The following is a 15,777-nucleotide window of genomic DNA, read 5'->3' on the forward strand; positions in this document are numbered from 1 at the left end:
AGGCAAAAATTAAGACCCTTTATTTTGTGTTTACTCATTTGTAATTATCTAACACGTTGATGGGTGGAGCGAGGCTGGGAGCCGCCGAATGCTGGGAGGTCCTACGTAGGCCCAAATCATCAGTTTCAGGGTTGAGCTGTTCTTGAGCTCGGTGGATAAGGAGACTCTTTTTCCACTGGAAACAGAACGCTGCTGCTCTCGCTGCTTCAGAGTTTGGCTCAGGTTGTTTCAAACCCTGTAAAATAAGAAAGCCATTTAAAATTGAAGTTGATCAGGCCAAATAGCATACAAGAGAAGATAGACACCAGTACTTTTTACTCATTCCCTGGTGTTATGCATCAGGCTTATTTGGAGGAAATCTTTTTCAATTTCTCTTACCCTGATGCAAGCAGTCTCTGCAGCTCTTACTCCTTGGATAACTGTCTGGAGTAGATTCTGTGCGTTCTTCACCAGGATCTCGTCTGATGATTTGCACCCAGGAGTAACTGCATTAACACTGGGGAGACACCATGCACCCCTTGGGTCACATGAGATTTTTGCATGTTTAATTTATTGGTTATATTGTCGTTTGCACAAGATTGAATGTGTCAGTGATGGGTTAGGGTTAAGGAAGAAGAAAGACCTTCAATCAGAATTGATGGGAGTCAGTGAGATAAATATGCTATTGATTATCTCTCACCTAGAAATTATGGTAAGTTGGTTGGAAATTGTAAGAATCTGCTCTGCAATAACACAGAGCTCATCTGTACAATGCTTGTCCAAACAGTGGTCCGCTATGACACGCACAAACTGGGTGATCGATTGGCCACTTGAGATGAGATCTTTTGCAGATGTTACAAAAGCATCTTTAGTCTACAGGTGAAACAAACTTGTGTCAATATGGGAACATTACCTTTGTACAAAACAAAACTTTAAAAGTTTCTGACCTGGATTGGCCCTTTCTTCTTTAGGTACTGGGCCATGTGATAGAGTTTATCTGCCATTTCTTTCGTCACCTTGACAATCTGGTTACCCTTGTCATCCCACTTCTCAGTCTCCCGTTTCAGAAAGAGAGACGTGTAAGAGAGAGTTGTATCTACTAAAGTGAACACAGGACGTCTTGGGCTCCTCTGGGATGTCTCCTCCTGGGGTAGATAAATGATATTTTACATCGCTTGGTCTAAAATGATGTCCATTCATCTAAGATAATATGATTCTTCAACAATTTTCTTACCTTATTTGGTTCCTGATTGGACACATCTAGGACACTGGTACTCGGTGGTTTGCTCTTAATAGGACCTTGAGTACTTGTGGATATAGGATGTGGTGTTGCCTTTTGTATGAAACTTATTGGAGTCTGGGACTTAACAAATCCACTAGACTCTTTGCCCTGCAAGGCACACTTGATCTGTTCCTTTGTGACCTCAAGAATTCCATCTACTTTACTAAGTTCTTCAACAAGGTAATGTGCCTTTGCTGGCCAGCACTGTGACTGAATATCAAGAGTGAGAGTGTCTCCGAGAGATTGCGTCTCTACTATTAATCTGGCTCTACTCACAATGTCTGACATCTGAAATGTCAAGTGGTCATTGATGGATCTCAGATTGGACCTTTCCTTTGGGTCTCTAATGAAGTTGAAACAGTCCTGGATGGACTCTGTGGCGCTTTTAACATTCTGCATAAGCAATTCTGCAGCACTTTCAAATTGCACTAGTTTATCTTCAGTTTCCATGTCACTATCTTTTGCTTGGAAAGAGCATGCCAAAGCAATTGTATTTTGAATGGCTGTCTGATAATCGTGGTTAACTTTGCTCAAAAGACAAGACAGTGCTTTCATTTTAATCTGAAGCTGTCTTTGAAGCAGCTCTGACTTTGCCAGAATCAGGACACTTGAGAGGGACACCGAACTAACTCCTTCAGCAGCCTGTAGGTAGGAGTCCGTAAGAGTATTCACGTCTTCTTGTAGCTCTCCTAGACGTTTTACTTTATAGCTGTCTCGACAGTTCAGAGAAGACAATCTTGCGGCTTCTTGTATACGAAGCGAGTTCTCGGACATTGCTGCCAACCATTTCTTGGGTGTCATTTGATGTGTAATTAGGTGCCCCTTACCATCAGTTGTAGCTGTTCCCAACATCTTATCCAATGAGTTCAACAGGACTTGGACAGACAAGGCCCAAAGCATGCAGAGACCATCAAGCTCATCAGTTCGAGTTGGTCTTGAACCCACTATGTCCGTGAGATTCTTGGTGTTGGTTTGAGCTTTTTGGAGCTTGCTCTGCAAAGACCCTATACTCTCATGACACCCACCGATCAACTTTATATCTGCTGATATCACAAGTTGCACAGCATCTGCACATAAACACATGACCTCGGTGAGTTCCTGTGTGATGGACTCCAGCATATTTGGTACATAGTTTTGGAACATGGAGTATACAGCATGGTACCACATCCCAGCCACTGGCAGCAGAATCTTACGGGCATTTTTTATGAGGTCAGAGAATTGCGTACTGTGCTTATAAATGCTATCTGTACCCCTGGCTGAACTCATGGCTGTTTCCTGCGCTGTCTGAACTAGCAAGGGTGTCAAGGACACAAGTTTGGACCGCAGACTTTCCATTTCCTCATTATCAGCTGTGTCTATGACACTGGTGGCTTCTCTTGTAGCTTGGGCATAGCTGTTTGAGAGTCCTAGAACTCCAGTGCAAGCCATGTTGAGTGCTTCTACATCTTTACCTTTGGTCATGCAGACAACTTCACACAAAAGAGGCAACAACTCCAAATTATGGAGCTGTACAACCACTTTAGATTCCACAACAGGTGCAATCCATGCTTCTTCTGTGATTGGCACATTATGATCTATTATTGTTTGAACTGCCTGATTCTCCAAACCATCTTCAAGCTGACATGGAATTTCTTCACTAGTGGAACTTCGCACTGAAGACTCTGTTTTATCAGAATCTGCAGTTAATCTTTCATGTTCTGAAATGGGCATAGCACATGGTACAGTACCAGCAGACTGGCGCGCCCCCTCTCGCAGTGGGCTGAGAAGATGTGGATGCTGCAAACCATCAAGTCCTTCACGTAGAATTTCAAAGTGTTTCAAAGCTGTTGAGACACTAGTAGAAAACAATGAGAAAGCCTCATTGCTAAGACTGGTATGAGAATATATATCAGTGACACAGCTTGTTACCTCAGCAGCAGATCCTTCCGCTTGCTTTATCAGAACCAGGAGTCCATTACGGTAGATTGGATTGTCACTCTTACTGACATGCCTTCTCACAAGCTGGATTACCAAGCTCATATGCCCAATGAGTAAGCTTGCCTGTTTTGTGAGAAACTGTGCATCCTCATCTTTATGTGCCTCAATGCACCCCTTGAAGCTGCTCTCCATCTCGTGCAAAGCAAGACAGACAAAGTCCTTCACATTTATAATGCTACTACAAGCATGCAAGAGCTGCTCCATCTCCTCTAACCATCTCTGATGCATCTCTTTTAGTTTTTCCAGAGCTTCACTTGAATGCACCTTGTCTTCCTCAAAATTTTGAACAAGTGCTGCAATTGCTTGTTTCAATCTCATAATGCATCCCCTTGAGTTCTCTACACCCTCAAGACTTTTTTCATTAAACGCTAAAGCTGAGATGAAGCCTGCCACCTCTGATATTTTGTCAGCATGAGCCCTGAAGGATTCCAATTGCACCCGAAGTGTTTCCACATCCAACTCATCATCTTGTTCATCCTGGAAACTATAGCTTACGCTGTGCACCAATTGTTCCAAGGGAGTTGAATTTGTGACAAATATGTTCATTACTTGCAACTGGGTGGCTTTTACCACAGCATCTTCAAGTTTGTGGATTTGCTCCAATAGGGAAGCACATGATTTTGCAAGCTGTTGATCATCACAGCATTTCATTTGTTGTGACATCTCTGACCAATGCTGGAGAACTTGCTTAGAGTGTGCTGCAACCTCAAACTGAATATCCCTCCGAGAGGTGTTTGCTACCGCCATGCTGTAGAACACCAGGTCACGAACCATAACATCAAAACCACCATCTTTAACAGAAGCAGGATCAGACAGCAGTCTTAGTATCTTGTTCTGTATTTCAGTGTAGTATCCACATGAACCAGTGGCAGATGGTTCACAGTTGCTCTTAAGTGTGGTTATGATGTCATTTACAGTTGAATCCACCTGGTTTAGGATGTACTGCTTTGCACCCTGGGCCTCCTCGCTGTGTGGATGTTTGATGGTCGTGTACATGGCAGTGTGCAGCATGGAAACACATTTTTTCAGGGTTTCTAGAGAGGCCCTCAAATGCTCTTGCTGTTTTCCGTCACGCAGTTCCTGAATTCTTTCCACCACTAAGTTGTGAAGAAGCAGCATTGCCTTAGAGTATACTTTAAATGCTTTCAATAAAGACGAGATGTTCGCCGCTGCTCCTACTTGAGAAAGACACTGCAAAAGCCAGTCAGCGGCTGCTGTGATCTTCCTTATAGTTGCATCATCTTCAACTAGAAGGATCTATAGTCCAAAAACAAATGGAATTGGGGGCATTTCAATCATGTAAGCCAATCGTGTCTAGATGGTAAAACATTTTCTGCAAAACTTAAAAGATTTGATATTTCGGACCCACTTTATATTAAGTGGCCTTAACTACTGTGTACTTACATTTAAATTAATCATTTGATACAATGCACTTATTGTGTACATACATGTTTTTACATTGTACTTATATTTTAAAAACACCTGCATGTAATTACATCTGTAATTAATTTCTGTAATTACATTTATAATTACACTGTTGACCCATCCCTTACACCTTAACCCACCCTTAAGCCTACCCATACCACCAAACCTGTCCCTAACCTTACCCGTATCACACCTCAATAGCAGCAAATGTGTTTTGCGATTCAATATGAACCCAATAAGTACATTGTACTTAGTTTTTGATGTAAGTACATAGTAGTTAAGGCCACCTAATATAAAGTGGGACCGATATTTCTAACAAGGTCATGTTTAAGGGTTAGGGTTAGATTTAGGGGTAGGGTTGTTTGTTAGCTAAACAAGGGCTGTGTCCAAAATCGCCCCCATACCCTCATTCCCTACATTAGTCCACTAATATAATTCACTTGAGGGAGTGTGTGAATTCGGAATTGTGAATTTTGCACAGTTAATGCTTACTGTTCAATAATTGTTTGAAACTTGGCAAACTGGCAGCTCCAGTAGTAATGGAAAGATTTATATTGAACTCTGTCATGGATAAACCTTAATTAAACAATTTGATAATCAATTAAAAAGGAATTTCTACCTGTATGATATTACGCTGTAGCCACATTGGACCAGCGGTTTGGAAAATAGATGGATGATTCAGATGCGGGCGCCATCTTCTGTAAAGACGTGGAATTAATTCAGCACACGACTCTCACAGTGCATTATGGGTATTCTCTAGCTGTTGAGCGTACATCGGTTGTACACCCGTTATTGTGGTGCATTGTGGGATTGAATGAGTGCACTCAACCGTCCCCTCAAAAAGTGCCCTATTTAAGGGTATGGGGGTGATTTCGAACACAGCAAAGTCTTCAGGATTACTAGAATGTTACTGGCAATTGAGAGTGATCAAGAGTAGAGCTTAACTCTGCTGTGGACAAAAGAAAGTGAACACTGACGGCCAGAGCTGATAAAAGCCTACACACAGTACATTTGATAAATAACACATCCCATAACTCTGCATACAGTTATTTTTCTTTACAGCACAAAAGATGCATTACCTTGACCACACCTAACAGCACGTTTTGAGTGGCTTCAATAAGTTCTTCTCTGTGATCTATGACCTCTGGTTGTATGCTGAGCTTTTGGGTGGCCAGGAGAACGTGTTGGCCTGAAACAGTCAGGGATTCCACAAGTGGATCCATCTCCATTTTCAGGATCTCATCTTCAGTATCTGCCACTAGCCTGCATGCAAGGATATGAGGTGTAACGTGAATATCAGTCCTCTGTGGAGCCAGTATACCACGGTGCAAAAAAGTAACATGGTATATAACTTGTTTATTGTTAGTAAATCAAACCAGTGACTAAATATCAACTTGACATTGTTTCTCTTAGTAGGATGAAAATATTTTTTATAGTTATTTAAAATGATTAAATTATATATAGAAGGCGATCAAAGAACGCTCCTTTTACAATCACTGGAGCTGTCAATCAAACTGCGAGTGTTCTGGACTTAGAATCTACGAATCTCTTATATACCTTGTGTTTGTATTGTTAGTTATGATGAAAGCATTCGTTAGTTTGCAGAAATCGAGTTACAATGACGAGATCACTGCTTGCATGCACTCAGTCAGCTACATGTTCATCACTGCAACCTTTCATGCCACGATCTAAATATAATGTCATAGATCTAAATGTAATGCTTTAATCAACACTTTTCACGATTAGTTAACCTTGAGAATTGTAATAGTAAAAACGTGTTAAAAGCTTTCGAGAGAGTAATACTTTGCTATTTACATATGCAAAGATATATTTTAGTTCTTCACAAGTTCTTCACAAGTCATACATAAACGCATAATTATCTGTGCATTAGTTAAGCATGAATTAATGCATATTAGTGCACCCGTATTGTAAAGTGATGCCGATTTAAGTTATATTATCACATTATATAAACAATAACGAGAACCTGTTGGCAGTTTTAACTGTTCAAGTGGAAGATTGCCTGAGGGAAATGTGTAGTTTTTGTAATGTAAATATTTATATGCTTCACCTTCTGCCCTGTCAGGAAGAAATGCATACAACTGACCTTGTTGCTACAGCTGCCATGTTTTTGGATGCTTTGGCCACCGCTTTAGCTGCAGCTTCCAGCCGGATGAATTCGTCCAGTTCAGTCTCGCTCCCGCACAGCAGGATGAGGTGACACAGGTGAGTGGACAGAGGGGCCACCACCTGCTCTATTGAGCTTGTTTTTATCAAGCCATCCTCCAGTATAGATGTCATTCCTCTAGCTCAAGAAATAAGCACTTTTACTGAATACCTGTCAATCTATGTAGATGCATTACTATGTGCTACTCTGAGATTGGGATGTCAGGTCAAACAATGTCAGATACTGACATTTACAGAATAAAATCCTGATGTTTGATATAAGCAGGTGAAGTTGTTCTTTGCTTATGGATATATTTAAAATAAACATACCTGGTGGTGTAGTAGCTCGATGCAAGAGCTCTGCCTGTCACACAATGAATGAGCTAATGAATAATGCAATGCAGCACTGTTTGTTTGGCTCTCAGATGTCGCATGGTAACCAAAGTAATTAGTTACAAAGTGAGATAAAGAGCTAATGCAATTGTATAATAACCAGTGACATCAAAACAATATATAAATTCAGAATATTAAAACTAATGTCCATGTCAAAAAAACTCAAAAATTTGAAGCTTGGGAGCACAGACTTCAGTTTGGTCTCATTTTAAAGAAGACCCTTGGCAGATTATTGTTGATTATAGTTATAAAGTTATAGAGGTTTATGGAAATGATTTATGAACATTATTTTATATAAAATATATATTTGTGACCCATGCTGGCAAAATGAGTAAATTTGAGAAAAATCAAGGTAAAATTTTCAGAAGGTTCCAAAACAAAATCACCTACCAACCAAATGTTAAAATCTCATAATACCCCCAAATTTGGCACAAACCAGGTCAAAATGCATATCTGTCGGAAAAATATATATATATTATTTTTTCCCCCCATGATTCCACAATTTTTAGATTAACATTAATGAAACAGACGGCCTATACATTAATACCCACTGTATGTAATATGTCACACATCAGATGTTTTCCCCAACAGTTAACCAAACATTCACTCAAGACATAACAGATAATGTTTGCGTGAATAATCGGCAAGACAGATTTTTTGAAACACTATAGTTTTCATGGACAGGAAAGGTACTCCTCTCAGAAAATGTACAAATAAAGATACTTTTAGATGTTTAATTGCTATTTGGAGCATTGGGATCACTAGATGAGGGCTTAATTAACTCATTTTCTCACTTCTTTTGCCCATAGCTCGGAATTAACCTGTGAGCATTCTGACTCATTTTGCCAGCACGGGTCACATTTTGTGAAACATGTTGAACTCTAAAACTGCAAGAAAATCAAAGCCATTAATCTGAACAAGTTGTGTTTCAAATTTGTGGTTGATATCTCAAAAAATGAGCTTTCAGTAAGATTTTGTTTGGGCGCAGGACCACATTTTTTCCATTAGATGCCAGCAAAGCTCCACTGGTACACGGTGATTGGATTTGTGATTTGCATTAGTTTTCCTCTCTCAAATATTACACACAATTCTTTTATTACACACATAAACCACTCTCAGATATCCACACCAACACACCCACACAATTATAGCTCCATAATTTATCTAATTGGCTCTATAATATGAAGAAGCAGAAAACAAGAATAAAGCGAACATTTGCTTTATAGGCCAAACCTGAGAAAATGACACCATCTGGTAAAAAAAATAGTAAAAATTTTAATTTCGAAGCCAACAGAATGAAAACCTATTAACAAAGACTGCTTCATTTTATAGTTAAATGGCCCTGGGGTTAAAAATTGCACATTTTATGGGGTTCATTTTTTTCCTTAAGGCCCTGAGAGGAACTATTTTGTGTTACTAGTGTAAAATAGATTTATTAAAGGAAATGGGAGTGAAATAGTAAAATTCCTATAAAAATACACACATGTGCCAAAATGTATGTAGTTAACACAGGTGAAATGATCAAAAAATCAAAACTGAAAAAGACAAAAATGTCCATAAGGTCACACAAGATTTAAGAAAAATGTAATACTGTATCCCAGAATACAATGCATCTCCATCAATTTCCAGTGTGAACGAACCATTGCTAAAAGCCGTCATTTTAAACAAAATAGGCCTAAAATCCAAAAGAACCACATTTTTAAACTAACCTGACACCACCTGCTAAATTCAAACTACTCAAACATATTACTTGTTGAAGCATTTCATTATATAATGAATTTGGTCACAGTAGACATTGAACACTGCAGTAAAGTGTAAACTGCTTGTTTTACACTAGAGGGCCTCAGCGCTACAAGAAACACTGAATATTTTGGGTGGCACCGAAAAAAACAGACGAAACATCTGTTTGTGATTTTTAATTTTAAAATGGCAGTTTCAGTAGATAAATATACAGCTTGAGCTTGTACAACAAACATATTTCTCAATACATCTATAAAACTGAAATTCAGTGACAGTAGTTTATTCCAAAATGCTCAAAATAGGTGATAATGGCAACAACACTCACAGTTATGATACACACTTACAATGTCAAGTATGTGTCTCTCTGAAACACACCTATGCAAGAACGTTGGGCCGGGCATGAAATGCAGACGTGTTTTTGCCATGCCAGTGGTGATATTAAGATATATATTTTTGGAAAATCTTCTAGAGATCATCTAACATCCAACTGCAAAGCTTTAGATCATTTGACAAACATCAAATAAATGGTTACTTTCGAATCAACCCTCTAAAATGAGAGGGAAATGAATAAAACATTTTAAAATGTCGTTCTCTGAGCGGTTAATGGATGTGAAGTCTGACAGCGAACGGCTCGTGTAAAGGGCTGCGCTCTGACAAGTCTAAAATGTTGACTTTAAACAAGCTGTTCCCATAAGCTCCAAAGTACGAGTTTGTGCCCAGTGATGAAGTACTGCACATTCCCATCTATTTTTAGGCCATTACACACTGCAGGTTCAACACGGTTAAAACCTGTGCCTATGAAGTCTGAGCGTCAAAAAACGTACTCTATGGTGTTAGGTTTACTGGAGAGGAATAACGCAGAACATGCTGTAATATCTGCCAATAATTGGCAGAGTTAAGTGTTTTTTTTACTTGCAGTAGAATTCATGAGATCTTAAGTCAACCAATTGCAACATTTGTGAGGAAAAAGGATTCAAAGAGGAGAATTTGCAGGGTAACGTAATGTAGGAAATCATTCCAGGATTTTTCTCCATATAGTGGACTTCACTGGGGTTCAACGGGTTGAAGGTCCAAATGTCAGTTTCAAAGAGCTCTACATGATCCCAGACGAGGAATAAGAGTCTTATCTAGAGAAACCATCGGCCATTTTCTTAAATACAACTGTATATGCTTTATAAACACAAATGCTCGTCTTGCACTGCGCCACGCATGACGTAATCATGTTGGAAAGGTCACGCGTGACATAGGTGGAAGTACCGATCCAGTGTTTACAAAGTGAACTTGCAAAGACTAAGTTAAGGTAAATCTACAGTTTTTTGCCCTAGCTTTTTGCTGTGACCTTTCCAACATGATTACGTCATGCATGAAGCATGCAAGATAAGCATTTGTGGTTAAAAAGTATATAAATGTTTATTTTTTGTCTGATGGTTTCTCTAGATAAGACTCTTATTCCTCGTCTGGGATCATGTAGAGCTCTTTGAAACTGACATTTGGACCTTCAACCCGTTGAACCCCAGTGAAGTCCACTATATGGAGAAAAATCCAACGTTTTCCTCAAAAACCTTCTGAAGAAAGAAAGACATGAACATCTTGGATGACATGGAGGTGAGTAAACTATAAGGAAATTTTAATTCTGACATGAACTAATCCTTAAAACACTGATTAGATCGTGAAAAGAATTTGACAAGTGGTTGGAAAATAAGACAGAAAAAGAAAGTTTTATATATTTTGGTGAAAGAATCTTTTCATGCATCTTTCAGTGGGGTCAATATCCAGTGCAGTACAAACAATGCTCTAAGCTGTGAATTTCACATATAATGAACAAAACGTGTTTGAGCTGAGAACGTATATGCTTTTCTCTTTCTGTTTTTAGCACAACCGGACTGAAACGAACAACTCGAGTCGTTGCATATTTGGGATAACAGTTCACCTCCTCCGTCATTGTTGTTTGTTCGTGACATTTAGTAGCTCGAGAGGAAGGACACTTTGTATTCTCTGTAAATGAAAACTTGAGGGGATGAAGAGATCCAATCCATCTTCAAGGTCTGTGCATCAGAACACTGTGAAGGAATAACTTCAACTCTTTGGCGTGTGTCAGTCATCAGTGCTTTAAAAACAACTCTTGAAGCTCTCTTCTATACAGTATGGAATACATTTTATAAAAAATAGATTTTTGCTTTTCAACAGCGCCCTGAGGGTTGAAATCGTCTGCTAGTATTGACACGATATCCACATTCCGTTTCAGGAAGTCTCTCTTTCCGTCTCTTCAGGCAAGAGGCCTGTCCCATTGGGATCAATGGAATTCCACTGCGAGTCTTTTCTGGCAGGCCACACGGTCACCTCGAACGTCAGCTAGATCGCCATCAATGAAAAAAAGTGTCAAACCTCCGAAAAATCTGGAGAATATTCTTTTCTTCCACATATGGAAGGCTGGAGGGTTTTAGGAGAGAGCCGTGATGAAGGTAGCAGCTTATTGGATTTTCTGAACCCAATCCAAGCTCTCATTGGCTCTTCTGGACCCAATCCCAGCTTTCGTCGCTGTCATTCCTGTTCTTTTCCGCCTCTATGATCTCTCTGTAATGCCTCCTGAAGAATCCCATCTGCAAAACACAAAAACAATTGCAGTGTGTCTGCATTCAGGGTGGACAGATGTACGGACAAAATACACTCATTTCGCAAGAAAAACCCATCTGATCATGCAAAATATACCACCTTTAGAATGATTTCTGAAGGATCATGTGACACTGAAAACTGGAGTAATGCTGCTGAAAATTCAGCTTTGGAATAAATTACACTTTACTATATATTCACATAGAAAACAGTTATATTTAATTGTAATAATATTTTACAATTTTACTGTATTTTTGATCAAATAAATGCAGCCTTGATGAGCAGAAGCGACTTATTTTAAAAACATTAAAAATATTACTGACCCCCTACTGAGATCAGATACACCCGAACACAATCCTGACGTATGGAGAAGGAAATATGTATTTAATCAAATTAAAATGAGTCTATGAAAATACAGCACATTTTTAAGGTCTTGACCCAACATAAGATTTCATTATGACTGATGATTATCGAACTGTTATCATATCATATAGGTATCCAAAAATATTTATACATCCTATAAATTTACATTCAGCAATGGTATTAGGTGTCATTAATGCCTGGATTGAATGTTTACACAAGAATATTTTGATATTCTAATAAAATTTGAGCTACAGCAGAAAGAAAGATTTTCAATGAATAACAAATGTTTCATTTTGTTCCTCACATAAAGCCATAATATGCTTATGATCGGTGTGTTTGTATATATATATATATATATACATATATATATACATACAGTGCTTCCCGCAGGTTTGAAATATACTTGCGGTGGTAGCCGGATGAAAAATCCTCCTATTACCCATGGCACAAAAATGGTGTGATTTTTAACAGTAATTTTATTTATTGAAATTAATTTTAATTTTAATTACATAGCATATTACATTTAATTACATACTAATATTATGCATTGTAAATTATGCAAAATTACAGCATTTAAATGGTTCACATTTTCCTAGTTTCTCCTTGCTGTCATATAGTGTCTCTCTCAGTGAATGGGACACAGATTTTACTAGTAAAATTTAAATAATGAATAATATATGTGTCAAATAATGTTCTTAGTCTTTTCTTCCTGTGGGTGAGACTATAATAATTTACTATGAATTAAATGGAAATCAAATTAAATACAATTTATTGTGTAACCAAAATACCAATAATGCCCAAAAGAAAAAGAAAAAACTTAGAGTGTGACTTTTAATTATAAACAAGCCCGAAATACACCAGGACTCTTATTTTGAAATGTCTGTACTATTGCAGGCTGATCCTTCAGATTCTTACAATCGTCTAAAACATTTTATATAAAGGCCATGAAGTAGACATTGTAATAATTCATCAGCTTGAGTTCATTAGCAATCGCTTGGCATAAATCTGCGCTTTTCATTGATTGAGAATCACTTTGAAGCAGTCTGAAGCGCTGTTGGGCAAGCTTGTAGAATGCGCAACAGCGCCCCCTTCTGATGCACACATAATGAGCAGGTACGAAACGACTAGTTAATCGATCGCGGATGGTTTTATTATATTGGGCGGATATAAATGTATAAGAGGATAAAAATAATAAAAGCAAAAATGTGTCTCCATATACTTGGGCGGCCGTTAATATACCTGGGCAGCCCACCCAAGTAAAGTCTATTTGTGGGAAGCACTGTATATATATATATAGTGGAATATGGTGGTTTTCATTATATGGAAAACTTTGAGTTTCTCAAAAGAAAGAAATTCAAGAATTCTGAATGAGTAAATGATGTCATTTTTGGGTGAATTCTCCCTTTGTGAAGTTCGAGCCAATGGACCGAGTGGGAGTCAGATAAATCGTGGGATGGGCGACACAGATAGCACTACTGTAAAAAACGGTGTCAGCGCAGGAAATGTCCTGTTCCTCTTCCTGTGACTCAACAGGTTTGTCTTTGTTTGAATGCGGTTTATTGATTCAGACTTCGGCTCACTCCAGGCATTTCCTGAAGCTGGAGTAGCTGGACATGTGCAGCTCTTGTTGAGGAGGTTTATTTTGGCAGATCTCGGATTTGGGGGGGAAAGTATCCCTACACCAACATTCCAGGATTTGCTCCAGTATTCCCACTGGAAAGTAATGGAGTGGAAAAGAAAAGAAGGGCTTGTTTGAGAAGCCTTGAAATCTGTTCGATTCACTTTTATGTGTACGAGTAAATTATTGTCAGCGCTGTGTTTTGTTCACTTTACGGTCGGTCTAAAGCTCTCTATTGACCCCTCAGGCCAAGAAAAACAACAGTAGTGTGTGAATGAGGGTTTATGGGACATGTGACCTTCTACAAGACTCCCGCAAAGTGAGGTACAAAGACCATCAATGCACTAAATATTCATGCATCATTTCATGACGTACTAATGAATTATCTAAGAACTGTTAGCAAAGCACAGTTCATCCACATCCGCTTTCCTGTGCCTTTTTTGACAGAGGATATTAAAAGCAGCGCGGTGCTAATTTAACTGTAATGGGACGCTGCACATGAGCAGGTGGTTCTGCTCTTTCAATACACCGTGACCTGATGGGTCACATTCTCTGCCGACATTTACTCCGCGAGAGCTGAACTGCTGTCTAACAGGAACCATTTCAGGCTTTAGATTTGTACTAGGTTTCATGTGAAAAGACGAAGTGAACATGACAAGCAAACATGCTCATCTGGACGTCTCTGTGTGATGGACCAATGAGGGAGGAAACCGAGCAGAAAGTCTGATGTTCATGTACATGTTTCACCATTGTTGATTCTGGAGTAATGTTTCTATCAAAGTCACTGAACTCTTTCCCTGCCATTGACGGAACTTTCCGACTTTCCGTGTTTTTTTAGGGGGCGCTATTACACATCTTCTGAAAGAGTACAGAATCTCCAGATCAAAACACAGGCGAAGAACAAGCAGAAACAAGCAATCAAAGTATTGCTTATGCATGTCTTTAGGAAAACGTGATTTTCTCAGCTTTTTGTTCAAAAATTTGATGATTAAAAAAGTCTGCATGAAGATAAAATAAAACAGGTTTTTTACTGTTTCAAAGCAGAGGCTCTGCTTTTCTTTGTTTACGAGTAAACTCCACAGCGGAAACTACCTTGAAATTTAGGGTTCTATGAAATGAGTTAAATTTTTTCCCAAATTTTGCATTTTTTTGTTTTATTTTTTTCTGGATTGTGTGTTTTATGATTTAATACAAGTTCATAAAACTTACAGTACCTGTCAAAAGTTTGGAAACATTACATCTCTTCTGCTCACCGAGGTTGCATTTATTTGATCAAAAATACAGTAAAAACTGCAGTATTGTGAAATATTATTATAAATTAAAATAAATGTTTTCTATTTGAATATGTTTTAAATAAACTGAAGACTGGAGTAATGATGCTGAAATTCAGCTTTACTTCACAGGAATAAATTACATTTTTTTTCCAAAATGATTAAAATAGAAAACAATTATTTTAGATTTTATGAATTTTTCGATTAAATAAATGCAGCCTTGGTGAGCAGTAGAGACTTCTTTTCCAATCTACTTTTAAAATGAATAATAAGAATAACACAATGTAATATTTTCTTAATAAAAAATATTAGTATTATAACTTTACTGACAACTTGATGAAATTATGATATAATGATATATTAGTATTGTATAAAAACTGCACTTTTAAAAGTAATAATAATAATATTGATAAAAAAATAATAACAATGTAATGTTAATAATAATAATACTTTAAAAACTACATTTTATTATACAATAGAAATGTGTGCACAACAGAAATTTATGCATCATCTGAAAGCTGAATAAATAAGCTTTCCATTGATCTGTGGTCTGTTATGATATAAATATATATTGAAAATCTGGAATCTGAGGGTGCAAAAAAATCTAAATATTGACAAAATCATCTTTAAAGTAGATCAAATGAAGTCCTTAGCATTGCATATCCACTCACAAAAATTCATTTTTATATATATTTACGGTTGGTAATTTACAAAATATCTCTTCACTTAATATGTGAGGTACCTTCCAGAGCAGCACAGCCAGCAGCAGGAAGATGAGGATCCCAACCAGCAGGCTGATGGCGATGATCCATCCCACCACGTAACCCCTGGGCTCCTGACTGTGAAGGGCCTCGAACACCAGCTGCAGAGACGGTGAACATAGATGTGAACACACAACATTCAGCAGAGCCTGAGTTAAATAAATCGTCATTTCTCAGAGGAACCAGAGACCTGAT

The 15,777-nt window shown here is 38.1% G+C and overlaps 1 protein-coding gene and 1 long non-coding RNA gene across 2 annotated transcripts in view; both read right to left on the bottom strand.

The window, feature by feature from the left end:
* Positions 1-58: 58 nt before the first annotated feature.
* Positions 59-824, bottom strand: LOC137019915 (uncharacterized). Its single transcript, XR_010895132.1, has 3 exons — positions 680-824; positions 379-517; positions 59-235 (listed from the first exon to the last, which is right to left on the bottom strand). It is a non-coding gene; the product is annotated as an uncharacterized lncRNA (long non-coding RNA).
* A 7,755-nt stretch (positions 825-8,579) lies between these two features.
* itga9 (integrin, alpha 9) overlaps positions 8,580-15,777 on the bottom strand; it is a 113,986-nt gene continuing 106,788 nt past the window's right edge. Inside the window, exons 27-28 of the mRNA XM_067385608.1 lie at positions 15,564-15,683; positions 8,580-11,559 (exon numbers count right to left, since the gene is read on the bottom strand). Of these exons, the coding sequence (XP_067241709.1) occupies positions 11,461-11,559; positions 15,564-15,683 (219 nt within the window). The 3' untranslated portion in view covers positions 8,580-11,460. The remainder of the gene's footprint in view (positions 11,560-15,563; positions 15,684-15,777) is intronic.

Source organism: Chanodichthys erythropterus, chromosome 5, assembly GCF_024489055.1.
Source record: "Chanodichthys erythropterus isolate Z2021 chromosome 5, ASM2448905v1, whole genome shotgun sequence".
Lineage (NCBI taxonomy): Eukaryota > Metazoa > Chordata > Actinopteri > Cypriniformes > Xenocyprididae > Chanodichthys > Chanodichthys erythropterus.